General features: G+C 53.8%; 2 protein-coding genes across 4 annotated transcripts; one reads left to right on the forward strand and one right to left on the reverse strand.

The window, feature by feature from the left end:
- Window positions 1-3,928: 3,928 nt before the first annotated feature.
- On the reverse strand, window positions 3,929-6,624 carry LOC110128463 (cystatin-9-like). Of its 3 annotated transcripts, none has more exons than XM_020879255.2 (4): window positions 6,290-6,624; window positions 4,946-5,059; window positions 4,469-4,625; window positions 3,929-4,190 (listed from the first exon to the last, which is right to left on the reverse strand). In XM_020879255.2, the coding sequence occupies exons 1-4, from the start codon at window positions 6,542-6,544 to the stop codon at window positions 4,186-4,188; spliced, it is 531 nt and encodes a 176-aa protein (XP_020734914.2). In that variant the 5' UTR covers window positions 6,545-6,624; the 3' UTR covers window positions 3,929-4,185. The 3 variants fall into 3 exon arrangements, with proteins under 3 accessions (XP_020734914.2, XP_020734924.2, XP_020734931.2); XM_020879265.2 differs by having other exon boundaries at window positions 4,502-4,625; window positions 6,290-6,622; XM_020879272.2 differs by lacking the exon at window positions 4,469-4,625.
- A 4,124-nt stretch (window positions 6,625-10,748) lies between these two features.
- Window positions 10,749-13,383, forward strand: LOC110128455 (cystatin-9-like). Its single transcript, XM_020879248.2, has 3 exons — window positions 10,749-11,085; window positions 12,308-12,421; window positions 13,112-13,383. The coding sequence occupies exons 1-3, from the start codon at window positions 10,840-10,842 to the stop codon at window positions 13,202-13,204; spliced, it is 453 nt and encodes a 150-aa protein (XP_020734907.2). The 5' UTR covers window positions 10,749-10,839; the 3' UTR covers window positions 13,205-13,383.
- The last annotated feature ends 3,164 nt before the right edge of the window (window positions 13,384-16,547 follow it).

The following is a 16,547-nucleotide window of genomic DNA, read 5'->3' on the forward strand; positions in this document are numbered from 1 at the left end:
TGTGCTCACACAGAGTGGTAGGTATGATCTAGTCCTTGTGACTGATTACCCTACTTCTAGGTGCTTCAAGTAATTTATCTATTTCTCTATGTTGTCTGTGGGTCAGGGGTCTGGGGTGGTTTGGCTGGTGTCACCTCTCTGGAGGTATCTCCCAGACTCTCATGGCACTGCCCTGGTCTGAAGGTGAGACTGGCTCCAGGGAGCCCACTCCTCAGGCGGCTTGTCCTTGTGGCTACTGGCTGGTGTTGGCTGTGAGCAGGTGGTCTCTGCTGTCCTCTGTGAAGGTCTGTCTGCACAGCCGCTGTGTACTGGGTGAGGCGGATGGTTTCCCCCAGACAGAGTGTCCGAAAGTCCAGGTTGGAGGCCATGCTGCTCTCGGTGGTCCAGCGTCAGAGGTGACACACCGTCACTTCTCTGGGTTGTTGATTAACTTCAGTTCAGTGTGGGAGAGAGGGCTGCGAGGTGTGGTGACCGGGAGACGCCAATCAGGGGAGGCTCCCGCCGTGTGTGTGTGTGTGTGTGTGTGTGTGTGTGTGTGTGTGTGTGTCTGTCTGTCTGTCTGTCTCTCTGTCTGTCTGTGTATCTGTGCATAGGGCTGGGCTGAGATGGTGAAGTGAATTAACAAACGAAAAAGAAGCACTTTGCAGAACATAGTGATGGACATGGCAGCCCTGGAGGGGCAGGTCAGGGCCAGCCAGGTAAATGTGAGCAAGCACACAGGAGCAGGTGGGTACCTACCTGACTGCCGGGTGAATCTCCTGAGACTTCTCCTCCTGCAGAACCCGCAGTGGGCACCTGTGTGGGGCAGACTGGCTGGCAGGGGATCTGAACCTCCTGAGAGGAGCCTGCAGCCATTGCAGGACTTGGGAGAGAAACACCTCAGTTCTTTCTTTTAGTAAATTACAGTGTAACTGACGTACAACACTCTCAGTTCCAAGTGTAGAACTTACAGTGATGCAATATTTCTCTACGTTACAAAGTGATGCCCACCATAACTCTAGTTACCATCTGTTATCCTCCAAAGGTGTTAACAACATTATTGACTGTGTTTCCATGCTGGACGGTTCAGCTTCGTGACTCATTCATACCTAGAAGTTTGTCCCTGTTCATCTCTCATACCCATTTCACTGCTTGTCAGCATACGTCATCAAGGATTTGGGGGGAAAAAAAGAAAGACTCACAAACGCATTTCCCAGAAGAACATGTTGCTTCCCAGGGCTGACTACAGCAAGAGGAACCCAGAGTCCAAATCCCAGGGTGACTCTAGGCCCCTGGGGACCAGGAGGGGAGGTATACCCTGGGGCGCAGATGAGGCCAAGAAGGCCCCACAGCTGGTCCCCCCATCACTTGACAGCCCTGCCCCCACCTCTGTTTCTATGGCTGAGGTCCAGGGAATCTGCAGAGATAAGGTCTCCACTTACTTGATCTTTTTTGTTCAATCCTTATTTATTCAACCCTGAGTATTCATTGGAAGGACTGGTGCTGAGGCTGACACTCCAATATTTTGGCCACCTGATGTGGAGAGCTGACTCATTGGAAAAGACCCTGATACTGGGAAAGATTGAGGGCAGGAAGAGAAGTGGGCAATAGAGGATGAGATGGTTGGATGGCATCACCGACTCAGTGGACATGAGTTTGAGCAAACTCCGGGAGGCAGGACAGGGAAGCATGGTGTGCTGCAGTCCATGGGGTCACAAAGATTCGGACATGACACTGAGCGACTGAACAAGAGCAAGGGCTCTGCCTGGACCCTGACAGCTGGGAAAGCTGAGAAAAGTGTCAAAATGTTTCCTGGCAATTGATAAAGTGACCACAGAGCAAAGCACAGGATCTAGAGGTAGCGCATTGGCCATTGATGCTGTATTTTCTTTCATGGCCCACTCAGGGCCCAGCCGTAAGCCTTGGTAATGGCGCCTGGGGCCAGCAGGTTAGCAGCTGGGAAGGCAGAGACCACTCTATTGTCTTGTTTCAGGAGAGGGTGCGCCTGCCTGAGCTGTGGGTGAGGCTTGGGGCCCAGCCACCTCGCTTCAACTGGGGGTATGGGGGTTGTTGCCCAGGGAGGGACAGCTGGGCCAGAAACCCAATCCCATGATTCCTCAGCACACAGATTCCGGAAGGAGGAAGGGCCCAGGATGTGCCGTCCCAGATGAGGTGCACAGGGCCAGGGCGGGAGCTCCTCCCTCCACGACGGGTCCCTCCATCCACACCTGGGCTCACGAAGCCAAGCACTCCCAGGGGTCCTCCCAGGGGTCCTCCCTTCTGGACAAGTGGGGCCAGTGGGACAAGACAAAGCCAGGCCCTGCAGCCCCCTGCGGAGGCAGGACCACTGACACAGCCCCACTCCTGTGGGCTGACCGCAGCAGCATCATCCAGGCAGAAACACTGAAGCCCTCAGTACCTATAGTGGGAATTTCTAATAATGTACTTTCACAGCCTTGAGAAATTTCATAGAAATAGCACCTGGAAAAATAGAATATATCAAGAAACTGTGTTGATTATTATTTTTCATGTTTTTCTTGGAATAATAGCCTTGTTATAGAACCCAAGGCCAGACCCAGAAGGGAGTATGACAGGGATCATGAAAGCATGGACCTTGGAACACTGGGCCAGCATCCGGCATGAACACTGCCTACGCACTTGCTAATTGCTCCCAAGAATTTCCCAGAAGGGAACGGCCCGGGGTAAAAACAAGGAGCTCTGGACTATGTCATTGCCATGTCTTAGGAAAGATAGATCAAAGAAAATCTGCAATCAGGAATAAAACCTGGACTCTGAGTGGATTCTGCACCTCAGTCCAATAGAGGCAGCAAGTACCCTGATACTGCACCAGATTTCGTGTTCTGTTTTCATCCTTATCGCTCGCTCCTGGAGCTTTAGGGCAACAAGTACCCCTCTTGGTAGCCCTGCCACTGCCCCAGGAAAGGGGTGAGCTCATGAAGGGCCGGCAGCTTCCCCACTTTGGGGCGACCCCAGGGAGACCCTTCCCAGGAGCTGCTTGAGGGGAACAGTGGGGTCGATTCCTTGGAAACATGATGGGGATCACAGTGCCTAAAGGACCTTGAAAGCTTCCTTTGATGGAAGAGCCAGGAGTCAGGAAAGGCCTTGGAGGGAGCAGAAGGACGGGTTGGGGAGGGTCGTGGAAAAGAACCAGCAGGGTCTGTGACCAGGTGGCAGGGGGACAAGCACACAGCTGTGCCCACGCTGAACGGTGCCTGCAAACAGTGAGGACGCCTGCGGCCGGGCTCCCCTCGGCCCTGCCCGAGTCCTGGGCCTGGGAAACCAGCCAGCCCTGGGTGGAGGACACTCACATGCTGAAGAGTGTTCACACCACAAGACAGGCCCCCTCCCCAAGAAAGCCTGCCGCACACACGGGAGCAGGTACTGATCTGAGAGGTGATTGCAGGCAACACCGGGCTTCCCCTGGGGCTCAGCGGGAAAGAATATGTCTGCCATGCCAGGAGCCATGGGTGACACGGGTTCTATCCCTGGGTCAGGAAGATCCCCTGAAGGAGGGCATGGCAACCCACTCCAGGATTCTTACCTGGAGAATCCCAAGTACCGAGGAGCCTGGTGGGCTACAGTCCATGGGGTCACAAAGAGTTAGACACAACTGAAGTGACTGAGCATGCACGCTCGCTCAGGCCACACAGGGAGGAGGGGAAGGAGGGAGAAGGAGCATACAACTGCTACTTAGAGTCCCAAGGCAACCACAGGCTTCTCCAGCAGACCTACCTCTGAAGGGCTGCCCTGGGGCAGGGACGCTGAAGCCAGAGACACAGCCCAGATCCACCTGTGTGGGTTGTTCCACCTGTGGTGGCTCAGGTGTGTGAAGGGGAGAGACCCATGCCCTGGGCCCAGCCGGCTACCCTGCCGGGAGGACGGCCCCAGCTGCCCAGCCCCCACCCACTGGAACCAGGCTGCACAAGGCTGCTTGCAATGCTGACGTTTAATGACCAGTTCTACGGGGTGACATGGACAGGGAGGCATGTCTGCATGGCCTGGGTGCGACAGACAGGTGCTTATCCAGAGAACAGAACCAGAGCTGCTCAGACACAGAAGAGTCTGCCCCCAGGCTGCCCCCAGGCTGGGGTGTGGCCTCACTCGGCGGAGCCCTCCAAGCAGGTGTCGTTCAGGAGTTTACACTTTGTTCTCCATGGGTCCGTGGCGATCGTAAAGTAGCAGGTGTCAGTCTGTGGGAACAGCACAGGGAGAGAGTGTGGGGGGGCGGCCTCAGGAAGCTGGTGTCTCCAGCTCTAAAGCCACACCCACCCTACCTACCTACCCGGGGTGGCCCCCAGGAGCAGCCCCAAGCTCATCCTAGATGTTCCTGACCTGGGACCCTCTGCTGACCCCAGAGGCATCTGGGTCACTCTGCCCTGCCAGGCCTGTGATCTCCAGGGACTCCTCCCCCTGACACCAGGATGTCCCACACAATCCATGCCCCCAGTGTCCCACTGGGTCCTCTGACCTGACCCGGGCTTGTCCAGGGGATGAAGCTCACCTTGCCTTGTCTCTTGAAGCAGTAGCAGCAGGGCAGGGGGGCTCAGCTTCCATCCGTCCAGCTCTGGGCAGGGGCAGGAGGACCACTCGGCCATGGAGATGCTGCCCCTCCCCGCCACACTCCTCTGGAAGGCAGGGCAGGGTGGTGGGTGACGACCAGGGAGGGGACATCTCGCATTCCACCCAGGGGCCCGGACCACGTGGTCAGGAACAGTCTAACCCTAGGGGGACCTGGGAAGCAGCAGCCGAAATGGGATCAGTGAGCAGACAGGCCAGGGGCGAACGAGTGACCAGTGACCCCTGGGCTGGCCTGCCTGGCTGGCCTCCATCCTGCAGATGACCCCTCAGTGTCCTTTGGAATGGCGTCATCATCACTCCCCACACTGCCTGCCCTGATGTAGTGTCCATGGCCCTGTAACCTGAGGGTGGCTGGTGTGTGTCTTACATTGTTCACGTCTGGAGTTGCTTGAAAAGGACAGTTGTTGATGTCTTCGTCAAATGTCCCGCACCTGATTCGGGCGAACTGTAGCTCCATGGAGAACACCAGGCTGACATCCACCTGGGTTTGGACAGACACGGATGTGGACATAACCCTCCTCCCCCTCCTTATGTACCTGGCAGATAGATCCAAGCTGTGCGGGCAGGACAGGGGTCTTGGCAGGAGGGGCTTGACTGCCAGTTTTCTGGATAAATCTGGGCTGAGAAATGGATATTCTCTGTCCTACAGCGAGGAAGGAGCCGCATGGAGCTGCTGTACGTTCTCACACACACATGCACACTCAGGCACACATAGGACCGGGAGTGCTCCTTCTGCAGAATTTTTTCGGCATTTCTGTCTGCAGCCCACGTGAAAACCACACACCCCTGGTTACATTCTGTACAGATTCCATTGCTAGGAGAACGTTTTAGGATGAAGAATACCATCTTGGATGAGCATAAATCACACTGGATCACTGAAACACAGACATCACCTTATGTAAATTAGATGACCAGGGCATGTTCGCTGCGTGCAGCAGGGCAGCCAAAGCTGGGGCTCTGGGACAACCCAGAGGGAGGGGATGGGGAGGGAGGTTTGAGTGGGGTTCAAGATGAGGGGGATACATGTATACCTGTGGCCAATTCATGTTGATGTATGAAAAGACCATCACAATATTATAAAGCAACTATCCTCCAATTAAAATTAATATATTAATTAAAAAAAAATCACACTGGATCCATGTAGACGGAGGCCAAGGAGCCCACAGCACGTGGACTCCAAGGAGAGGCCGTGAGCTCCTCGAGGCCCCTAAGAACTAGGGGGCTGTGGCTCCTGACCCTCCAGGCGCTTTCCCCCTCCTGCTATTTGTACGTCTCTGTCTGTCTCTCTCTCTCTCTGTGTTTTGTAAATTAACCTCTTTTAATGTTATTTCCTTGAAATCTTTTCTGAATCTTAGTCCAATATTTTCTGTCTGCCTCTTTAAAAAAAAACCCAAAAAGGTAAGTAGCTTTATCCCCTTACAGTCTATATTTTGGTCATTCTTCTTTAAACAACCTCAAATATAATGAAAACTGAAAATACACTTTATGTGTGGGTAGACTGATGGAGATTTAAAACATTCGCAAATTATTTCTTTTCTAAAAACTGAAACTAACCCAACAGGTTGTATTTCCCTCTATTTTATGGGCTTCAAATGATGATCGAGAATCCTTGTTAAGCACCCCCCAACCCTGCCAGACCCTCATTAACAACAGATGTGCACCAGCAGGGGAGGGTACCTACAGGATCCTTCCACAACCACAGTACACGCACCTCTTTGTAGGTGTTCCTGCCCTGGCTCGTCCAGTTGTACATGTGCAAGGCATACTCCACGGTGGCAGGGGGGTAGTTCTTCAAGAATCTCTGGTCATCATCTCCCTCTTTCTCTGCGGGACCCCAACTGTGACTCACCAGGAGCCAGGGACCTAAGAGAAGCAAGAGCAGGGTCCAGGGCTGAGCCCACCTGCACCTCCGCTGCCAGTCTGTCATGGCTGCTGCGCCCAGGCACCCAGGCTTCACCCTTCCCATCTCTGGCTCCCACCCGGCCTCCCTGGGCGTGGGTCCAGTCTATCTGCTCCAGGACATACTCCTCCCCTGGTCTGCCCCTCTGATCTGACAGCCTGTTCCTTCCCTCTCGTGACCCTGCCTCCTCCATCCCAAGCTGATAACATTGCCTCCTGTCCAGGAGAGAGAGCGAGACCCAGGAAGGGTGGGTTGGGAAGGACCAACCACGGAGGAGGGTCCGCTGCTGCTGAACTCCAGCCACACGCCCACCTTAGCATCTTAGTGGGGTCAGAAGCTTATGGGGTACCCTAGACTTGGATGCTGAATCAAGGGCACGATTGCAAGGGGTGTGAGTGGAAGGCAGTCCTGGGACACAGCAGCAGGTGAGGGTCAGAGAGACCAGGACAGATAGAGCCAAGGAGGATGAGTGGCCCGGAGTCAGCTCTGTGGGTGAGAGAAGGTGGTCTGCAACGGCTAGGAAGGATTCTAAAAGGCCTGCCTGAGAATCACTGGCCTGGAATGTGAGGGCTTTGGCTCTGTAGGGAACAGGCTTCCTTGGGCTTCTACTTCCTTGGTGCTCCTCCCCTGCTGCCAAACTGGCCTCGTGACAGAGACGAGGAAGGAAGGAGGTGATGACAGCGGCCGTCGGCCACAGGCCAGGGAAGGGCACCCGTGGTGGCAGCCTTGAAAGAGAGGTGGGGGGGGGGAGTTGGCAAAACTGAGCATTGGATTGGAAATCGAATGCCAGGGGAGTCAGTGACAGAGGAGGGAGCTAGGGGATCCGAAAGACACCACATCATCAGTGCCTGGTAGTTTTATCATGAACACAGCCAAGTACGAGTGCTACCAGGGACTGAGCTCCGACAAAGGGGTAAGGAGGGGTGTGAAGTTGCCACGTCCAGGTCCGTGACACCCCCATGGACTCATCAGGACAGCCACGTGCAGACCCCAGGAGTGATTTCAGCTCCATAGTTATCAAGGATCCCTGAGTGTCAGCCAGGGAGAAGGCCAGCAAGAGAGGGTGGGGCACAGGACTCGGGCAGGGGGTTGCTGGGAGCCACAGATGAAAGTGAAGGACAGATTCTTCCTCCTCCAGCCTGTCCACCTGGGTCACCCCAATGCCCTCCCCTCACTCCCTGGGCACAAGACGGACCCCCCCCTGCCCTACACGGAGTGGACTTCCCCCATGCTGGAGCTGCTGCCATCGTCCCTTCTGGACCTCAGAACCATGGGGGTAGCCAAGCCAAGTTCCTGCTACGTTAGAACACAGCAGGCAGACTTGTCCCCACTAAGTGTAGAAATCCATAGAAACCTCTTCCTGTGGATCAGTTTCCCCACTTCCATCACTAGTCAAACGGCACCTTGAAGAAAGTCCACAGCACTGGTCCAGCTCATGACAGGATGGAGTGCTGTGGCTGCCACAGCAACTGAGCCTTGGGATGGGCAAAAGAGACCTCACCCATCACGAGCTCTAACGCTCCAAAGGAAAGAGATAATGTGGTATGAATACACATGGAACACTACTCAGCCTTAAAAAAGGACCCAGTTCTTCTAATGCAGCAATGTCGATGGACATAGAGAATATTATGCTGAGAGACATAGGTCAGAGGGAAAGTAACATGCTCTGTGTCAACCTACATGTGGAAACCCCGATATTAATTCAAACAAATCTGTATGAAAAACAGAAACAGATTCACTGACACAGGAAGAAACTAGTGGTTACCAGTACAGAGAGGAGGAGGGACAAATTAGAGGTAAGGGATTAAGACAGATGAAGTACACAGTATACAATAGATAAGCAACAAAGATTTATTGTATAACACAGGGAGATAAATTCATTTTCTTGTAATAACTTTGAGTGGAGTACTCTTGATGAGGGTGAAAGAATGGAATGGAAAAACCTGGCTTAAAATCCAACATTCAAAAAACTAAGATCATGGTATCTGGTCCCATTACTTTCTGGCAAATAGATGGGTAAAAAGTGGAAACAGTGTCAGATTTTATCTCCATGGGCTCCAAAATCACTGCAGACAATGACTGCAACCATGAAATTAAAAGATGCTTGCTTCTTGGAAGGAGAGCTTTGACAAATCCAGACAGCATACTAAGAAGCAGAGACATCTCTTTGCTGATGCAAATGTTCCATATAGACAAAGCTATGGTTTTTTCAGTAGTTGTGTGCGGATGTGAGAGTTGGATCGTAAAGAAGGCTGAGCACCAAAGAACTGATGCTTTCAAACTGTGGTGCTGGAGAAGAATCTTGAGAGTCCCTTGGACAGTAAGGAGATCAAACCAGCCAATCCTAAAGGAAATCAACCCAGAATATTCATTGGAAGGACTGATGCTGAAGCTGAAGCTCCAATACTTTGGCCACCTGATACAAAGATCCGACTCATTGGAAAAGACCCTGATGCTGAGGAAGATTGAGGGCAGGACGAGAAGGGGGTGACAGAGGATAAAATGATTGAATGGCATCTCCGACTCTCTGGACATGAGTTTGAACAAATGTGAAGGACAGGTGAGCCTGGCTGGCTGAACTCCATGGGGTTGCAGAGTTGGACATGACTTAGTGAATGAACAACAACAATAGCAACAATGTATATACACCTCTGTGTGTGTGTGTTAGTTGCTCAGTTCTATCCCACCACTAATATTAAATCAACTATAATTCAATAAAAAATATATACAAAAAATTTTCACCCTAAAATTCCTTGTAATAGCTATAATTAGAAAAATTTCAATTCTTAGGCATTAACTAAATATGAGAATGAGTTTTGAGTATTAGGAAGACACCAGCTCTGAGACTGTCTGTGCCAGGAGCAAGAAGGGGACAGGCTGGCAGGATCAAAGCCCCTCCTCTCCCCACCCAGGCACCACCTACTCATGGAGGCCGGGCTTCTGGAAACCCACTTTTTTCTGTGTCCTCAGGCATGGTAGTTTGACCCCTCCCTGATCAGTGTGGCCCCCAGAAACCAGTCTCAAGCCCGCAGCCCCCAGCCCACACAAGTGCCTGACTGTTCAATGTGACTCTGCCCCGACCACTCCCAGGGCACTCTGAACTGGGCTACCCAGTTAGGTCGGCACCTTCCCCTGGGAGTCGGCTAAGATGCACCTTCTCGGAGTCTGCCCAGACCTTCAGGGTCAGGATCCCAGGGATGGACAAGGCCCAGGGTCCGGGGCGTTCACAGGCCTCTATGGGTGCTGGACCCCTCTGAAGTTCCCAAGTGGCTGTGGACGGAGACTAAATGTTGCAGAGGCACAGGGCTGAAGTCTTGTCTGGAAAGAGTGCGCTGCGTCGTGGTCCGAGGGCTCCTTTGTGCCCCAGCTGGACGCAGTGAGGGTCTCTTCTGTGAAACAGGCCCTCCCTGCTCACAGGGAGTTGTGTGTCCCTGAGCTGTGGCCACGAGGCCCCCAGAGGGCGCCAGCGTCCCCCAGGACACAGCTCAGCTCCTGAGCACATGGGCTTCCCTGCTCTCTGCTTCCCCTTCATCCCTCCCCCTCCTCTGGTGACAGGCCCCTGGACAAAGGGGACAGCGAGGGCCCGCTGAGTGTCGTGGCCACTCTGCCTGGGACACCTCTGAGGGGGGCGTATCCATTAGCCAGCCAGGCCCCAGGCTGAGAACCCAGGAGCTGAGGGGTCATGCCAAGGGAGATTCAGGGATTCTGCAGGAAGTTCCTGGACCCAGGACCTGCAAATCCTGCCCCCATCTCACCCTGGCACCCGCCCAGGGGCCTGGGAGCCCATGTTCCAGAACTCGAGGGTGCTAGGGGGCCACAGGGATGGGGGCACATCTGCACCTGAAAGACCTCAGCTCTCTGCTGCTTTCTTGGGGGGAAGACACTTCACCTCTGGGCAAGTCGCCTTCTCTCACCCACAGAGCTGACTCCGGGCAGCTCATCCTCTTTGGTCCTGTCCCTCCTTGTCTCTCTGACCCTCACCAACTGCTGCATCCCGGGACCTCCTTCCACTCACACTCCTTGCAACTGTGCCCTTGATTCATCATCCAAGTCTGGGCCACTCCATAAGTCTCTGATCCCCCTGAGATGCTGAGGGGGGGTGTGGCTGGGCTTCCTCCGTGGTTGCTCCTTCCCAACCCACCCTGCCTGGGTCTCGCTCTCTCTCCTAGAGAGGAGGCAATGTTATCATCTTGGGATGGAGGAGGCAGGGTCACGAGAGGGAAGGGACAGGCTGTCACACCAGAGGGGTGGACCAGGGGAGGAGTATGTCCTGGAGCAGATAGACTGGACCCACGCCCAGGGAGGCCGGGTGGGAGCCGGAGACGGGAAGGGTGAAGCCCTGGTGGCTGGCGGCAGCAGCCATGAAGGGCCGGCAGCAGAGGTGCAGGTGGGCTCAGCCCTGGACCCTGCTCTTGCTTCTCTTAGGTCCACAGCTCCTGGTGACTTATGGCTGGCGTCCGCAAGGGGACGAGAATAGTGAAAACAGAAATACCTTGGAGCTTTACTTTCCTGCCGTCGTGGAGTATGTCTTACACATGTACAACCTGAGGAGCCCGGACAGGAATGCTTACAAAGTGGTGCGTGTACTGCAGTCGTGGCAGGAATTGGTAAGGACCATATTTCCCCCACTGCTGGCTTCACAGGCTGTTACTAGGGTTGGGAAGGGGTGTCATCAAGGGATCTCAACCATCATTTGACAACCATAAAATAGAGGTAAATAGAGCTTATTGGGTTAGTTTCAGTTTTTACTGTAAAAAAAAAAATGGGAATTTTTTTAACTCTGGGAGGTGTGTTTTCAGTTTTGTCATTTTTCACCTTGTTTTATGACGAATAAGCAAAATATGAACTATGAGGGGATGAAACTATTTATTAAAAAAAAAAAAGAGCCAGACAGAAAACCCCGGATTAGAAATTTAGAATCGATTTCATGGAAATAACATTAAACTAGGCTCATTTAGGAAAACCAGAGAGAGAGGGAAAAGGGAAAGCAGCTGGAGGCCCTTCATCCTGAGGAACCTCTGGGAGTTCAGGGCCTCTGCTCTGACCCCACGTTCTCCGGGCTCCTTCTCCTCGGTGGATCGAGCGTGATTTACACTCTTCCCAGACCACGTCCTGAATCCTAAAATGTTCTCATGGCAATGAAATCTGCAGAACACGACCAGGGGTGCAATTTTCACATGCACTGCAGACAGAAAGGCTGAGAGCATTCTGCAGAAGGAGCACTTCCGGTCCTGTGTGTGGCCTTGTATGGATGTGTCCCTGTGCTTTGTGTGAGTGCCTGGCGGCGGGGGGACACGCTGGGGCGATACCCCCCTGCACCTCTGGATCGAGTGACAGAAGGAAGGCAGAGGGCTCTCCACACGACTCCAGCTTCCCTCCAGGGACAGGAGCGGGTCCTGCCTGGCCCTGCTGCCCGGCTGCCCCCAGCTGGGCCTCTGCCTGCCGTCTCCGGCCTGGAGTGCAAGACTGACTCTGGGTGTTGGGAATAAAGGCTGGGCTAGAATGGGGGGACCCTGCGAGGCCTGAAGTCCAGGCAGTGGAGAAGAAGACAGTGCACTTCGTGAGAGGGAGGGTTGTTCTCGAAGTCATTGTCCCAGTCCTGTGAATGTGCTGTGTGCTTGTGTCCTCGTGTCTGTGCGTGTTGATATGTGCGTGTGTGTGTGTCTGTGTGTGTGACTGTGTGTATGTGTGTATGTATGTGTGGGTGTGTGTGGATATGTGTGTGTCGGTGTGTGTCGGTGTATGTGTCTGTGTGGATGTGTGAGTATGGATGTGTGTGTGGACGTGTGTGTATGGGAGGAGAAAGTATCCACTTCACTGTCTGAACAGAGAGAAATAGGCCTGGTGTTCTCCATGGAGCTGCAGTTCGCCCGAACCAGGTGCAGGAAATTTGATGAAGACATCGACAACTGTCCTTTTCAAGCAACTCCAGACGTGAACAATGTAAGACACATACCAGCCACCCTCGGGTTACAGGGCCAGGGACACTGCATCAGGGTGGGCGGTATGGGGAGTGATGATGACGCCATTCCAAAGGACACCGAGGGGTCATCTGCAGGATGGGCCAGCCAGGTAGGCCAGCCCAGGGGTCACTGGTCATTCATTTACCCCTGGCCTGTCTGCTCACTGATCCCATTTCGGCTGCTGCTTCCCAGGTCCCCCTAGGGTTAGACTGTTCCTGACCACGTGGTCCGGGCCCCTGGGTGGAAGGCGAGATGTCACCCACCGCCCCGCCCCGCCCTCCAGAGAAGGAGTGGGGGGGGGGGGGGGGCAGCATCTCCGTGGCCGAGTGGTCCTCCTGCCCCTGCCCAGAGCTGGATGGATGGAAGCTGAGCCCCCCTGCCCTCCCTCCCAGGCCCTACCCTGCTGCTCCTGATCCAGGTGACAAGGGGGTGAGCCCAACCCCCAGATAAGACTGGGACAGGTCAGAGGCCCTGCTGGGACACTGGGGGCATGGGTCATATGGGACATCCTGATGTCAGGGGGAGGAGTCCCTGGAGATCACAGGCCTTGCAGGGCAGGGTGACCTGCCCAGCCAAGAAGGTCGGGTGTGCTGGATGCCAGCTTTAGAGCTGGAGACCCCAGCTTCACAAGTCCCTTCCCCATAGTCTGTCGCTGCGCTTGTTCCCACAGACCATCACCTGCTTCTTCACGGTCGACTGTGAACCCTGGGCGACCAAGTTCCAACTCCTGAACGACACCTGCTTGGGGGGCTCCGCCAAGTGAGGCCACACCCCAGCCTGGGGGCACCCCGCCACCCTGTTGTGTCCCTTCAGTGTCCAAGAGGCTCTGGTTCTGTTCTCTGGATGAGCAGCTGTCTCAGGGTCACGCATGGGCCACGCGAACACGCCTCCCTCTCCATGTCACCCTGTAGAATTGGTCATTAAACGTCAGCATTGCAAGCAGCCTTGTGCAGCCTGGTTCCAGAGGGTGGGGCCTGGGCAGCTGGGGCCGTCCTCCCGGCAGGGCATCCGACTGGGCCCGGGGGCTGCATGTCTTCCCTTCAGACACGTGAGCCAGCTGCCGGTGGCACAACCTAGGAGCACAGGTGCCTCTGAGCTGTGCCTCGGTCTCATGGGATGAGCGTGATCCTTAGAGGGACATTGGCATGGCTGGACAGGCAATGCTCACTGCAGGCTGAACCCTGCACTTGGGCCCCTCAGCACATGCCCAGTGGCTTGCTCATACACATCCACTGATCTGGGAAGCTACGGGAGGGGGGAATATAGGAGGGGCTCCAGCCTCCTCTCAGATGGGCCCACCCACAACAAGCTGCAGTGTCTCCTGGAGCCTCTTAGAAACCTGCAGCTGCCCAGGGTCTCTGGACCTTTGGAGCAGCAGGCTGCTTTTCCTCTACACCCAGGGTCCCTGGGACACTCAGAACTGAGAATGGCTGCTGATGCTGTGAAGACCCTGGGAGGGTCTCCCAGAACAGGACTGAGCAGGCCCGTCTCTCAGGGGAGAAGCAGAAGCAGGGCCCAGGGCTGAGCCCACCTGCATCTCCACTGCTGGCCCATCATGGCTGCTGCCCCCAGGCACCCGGGCTTCACCCTTCCCGTCTCTGGCTCCCACCCGGCCTCCCTGGGCATGGGTCCAGTCTATCTGCTCCAGGACATACTCCTCCCCTGGTCCACCCCTCTGGTGTGACAGCCTGTCCCTTCCTTCTCGTGACCCTGCCTCCTCCATCCCGAGATGACAACATTGCCTCCTCTCTAGGAGAGACAGCGAGACCCAGGCAGGGTGGGTTGGGAAGGAGCAACCGTGGAGGAAGCTCAGCCACATGCACCCCTCAGCATCTCAGGGGGATCAGAGACTTATGGAGTGGCCCAGACTTGGATGATGAATCAAGGGCACAGTTGTAAGGAGTGTGAGTGGAAGGAGGTCCCGGTATGCAGCAGTTGGTGAGGGTCAGAGAGACAAGGAGGGACAGGACCAAAGAGAATGAGCGGCCCGGAGTCAGCTCTGTGGGTGAGAGAAGGCAGCCTGCCCAGAGGTGAAGTGTCTTCCCCCCAGGAAAGCAGCAGAGAGCTGAGGTGCAGATGTGCCCCCATCCCTGTGGCCTCCAGCACCCTTGAGTTTTGGAACACGGGCTCCCAGGCCCCTGGGCAGGTGCCGGGGTGGGGTGGGGGCAGGATTTGCAGGTCCTGGGCCCAGGAACTTCCTGCAGAATCCCTGAGTCTCCCTTGGCATGACCCCTCAGCTCCTGGGTTCTCAGCCTGGGGCCTGGCCGGCTAATGGATACGCCCCCCTCAGAGGTGTCCCAGGCAGGGTGGCCATGACACTCAGCGGGCCCTTGCTGTCCTCTTTGTCACTGTCCCCTTTGTCGGGGGTGCTGTCACCAGAGGAGGGGGAGGGGTGAAGGGGAAGCAGAGAGAAGGGAAGCCCATGTGCTCAGGAGCTGAGCTGTGTCCTGGGGGACGCTGGCGCCCTCTGGGGACCTCGCGGTCACAGCTCAATTTAGTTCAGTTCAGTCCTATTGACTGACTCTGTGACCCCATGGACTGCAACATGCCAGGCTTCCCTGTCCATCACCAACTCCGGGAGCTTACTCAAACTCATGTCCATCGAGTCAGTGATGCCATCCAACCATCTCATCCTCTGTCTTCCCCTTCTCCTCCTGCCTTCAATCTTTCCCAGCATCAGGAATTTTTTCCAGTGAGGTAGTTCTTCACATCAGGTGGCCAAAGTATTGGAGTTTCAGCTTCAGCATTAGTCCTTCCGACGAATATTCAGGACTGATTTCCTTTAGGATGGACTGGTTGGATCTCCTTGCAGTCCAAGGGACTCTCAAGAGTCTTCTCCAACACCACAGTTCAAAAGCATCAATTCTTCAGTGCTCAGCTTTCTTTTTAGTCCAACTCTCACATCCATACATGACTACTGGAAAAACCATAGCTTTGACTAGATGAACCTTTGTTGCCAAAGTAATGTCTCTGCTTTTTAATATGTTGTCTAGGTTGGTCATAGCTTTTCTTCCAAGGAGCAAGCATCTTTTAATTTTATGGCTGCAGTCACTATCTGCAGTGATTTTGAAGCCCCCCAAAATAAAGTCTGTCCCTGTTTCCATTGTTTCCCCACCTATTTGCCATGGAGTGATGGGACCAGATGCTGTGATCTTCATTTTTTGAATGTTGACTTTTAAGCCATCTTTTTCACTCTCCTCTTTCACTTTCATCAAGAGGCTCTGTAGTTCTTCACTTTCTGCCATAAGGGTGGTGTCATCTGCATATCTGAGGTTAATGATATTTCTCCTGGCAGTCTTGATTCCAGTTTGTGCTTCATCCAGCCCAGCATTTCTCATGATGTACTCTGCATATAAGTTAAATAACAGGGTGACAATATATAGCCTTGACATACTTCTTTCCCAATTTGGAACCAGTCCATCTTTCTATGTCCAGTCTAACTGTTGTTTCTTGACCTGCATATAGATTTCTCAGGAGACAGGTAAAGTGGTCTGGTATTCCCATCTCTTGAAGAATTTTCCACAGTTTGTTGTGACCCACACAGTCCAAGGCTTTAGTGTAGCCGACAAAGCAGAAGTAGATGTTTTTCTGGAAATTTCTTGCTTTTTCTATGATACAATGATGTTGGCAATTTGATCTCTGATTCCTCTGCCTTTTCTAAAACCAGCTTGAACATCTAGAAGTTCTCAGTTCATGTACTGTTGAAGCCTAGCTTGCAAAATTTTGAGCCTTACTTTGCTAGAGTGTGAGATGAGTGCAATTGTGCAGTAGTTTGAGCATTCTTTGGCACTGCATTTCTTTGGGATTAGAATGAAAACTAACCTTTTCCAGTCCTGTGGCAGCTGCTGAGTTCTCCAAATTTGCTGGCATGTTGAATGCAACACTTTAACAGCATCATCTTTTAGGATTTGAAATAGCTCAACTGGAATTTCATCATCTCCACTAGCTTTGTTCATAGTGATGCTTCCTAAAGCCCACTTGACTTTGCATTCCAGGATGTCTGACTTTAGGTGAGTGATCACACCATTGTAGTTTTCTGGGTCATGAAGATCTTTTTTGTATAGTTCTGTGTATTGTTGCCACCTCTTCTTAATATCTTCTGCTTC

The sequence above is a fragment of the Odocoileus virginianus genome, chromosome 9, assembly GCF_023699985.2.
Source record: "Odocoileus virginianus isolate 20LAN1187 ecotype Illinois chromosome 9, Ovbor_1.2, whole genome shotgun sequence".
NCBI classification, from domain to species: Eukaryota; Metazoa; Chordata; class Mammalia; order Artiodactyla; family Cervidae; genus Odocoileus; species Odocoileus virginianus.

Coding starts and splice junctions, on each gene's coding strand:
- LOC110128463 (XM_020879255.2), bottom strand. CDS start 6,544: ATGGGAAGGGTGAAGCCTGGGTGCCTGGGCGCAGCAGCCATGACAGAC. Junction 5,060..6,289: donor GCAGGAACACCTACAAAGAG/GTGCGTGTACTG, acceptor GTCCAAACCCAG/GTGGATGTCAGCCTGGTGTT. Junction 4,626..4,945: donor CAACTCCAGACGTGAACAAT/GTAAGACACACA, acceptor CCTGCCTTCCAG/AGGAGTGTGGCGGGGAGGGG.
- LOC110128455 (XM_020879248.2), top strand. CDS start 10,840: ATGAAGGGCCGGCAGCAGAGGTGCAGGTGGGCTCAGCCCTGGACCCTG. Junction 11,086..12,307: donor TGCAGTCGTGGCAGGAATTG/GTAAGGACCATA, acceptor CTGTCTGAACAG/AGAGAAATAGGCCTGGTGTT. Junction 12,422..13,111: donor CAACTCCAGACGTGAACAAT/GTAAGACACATA, acceptor TTGTTCCCACAG/ACCATCACCTGCTTCTTCAC.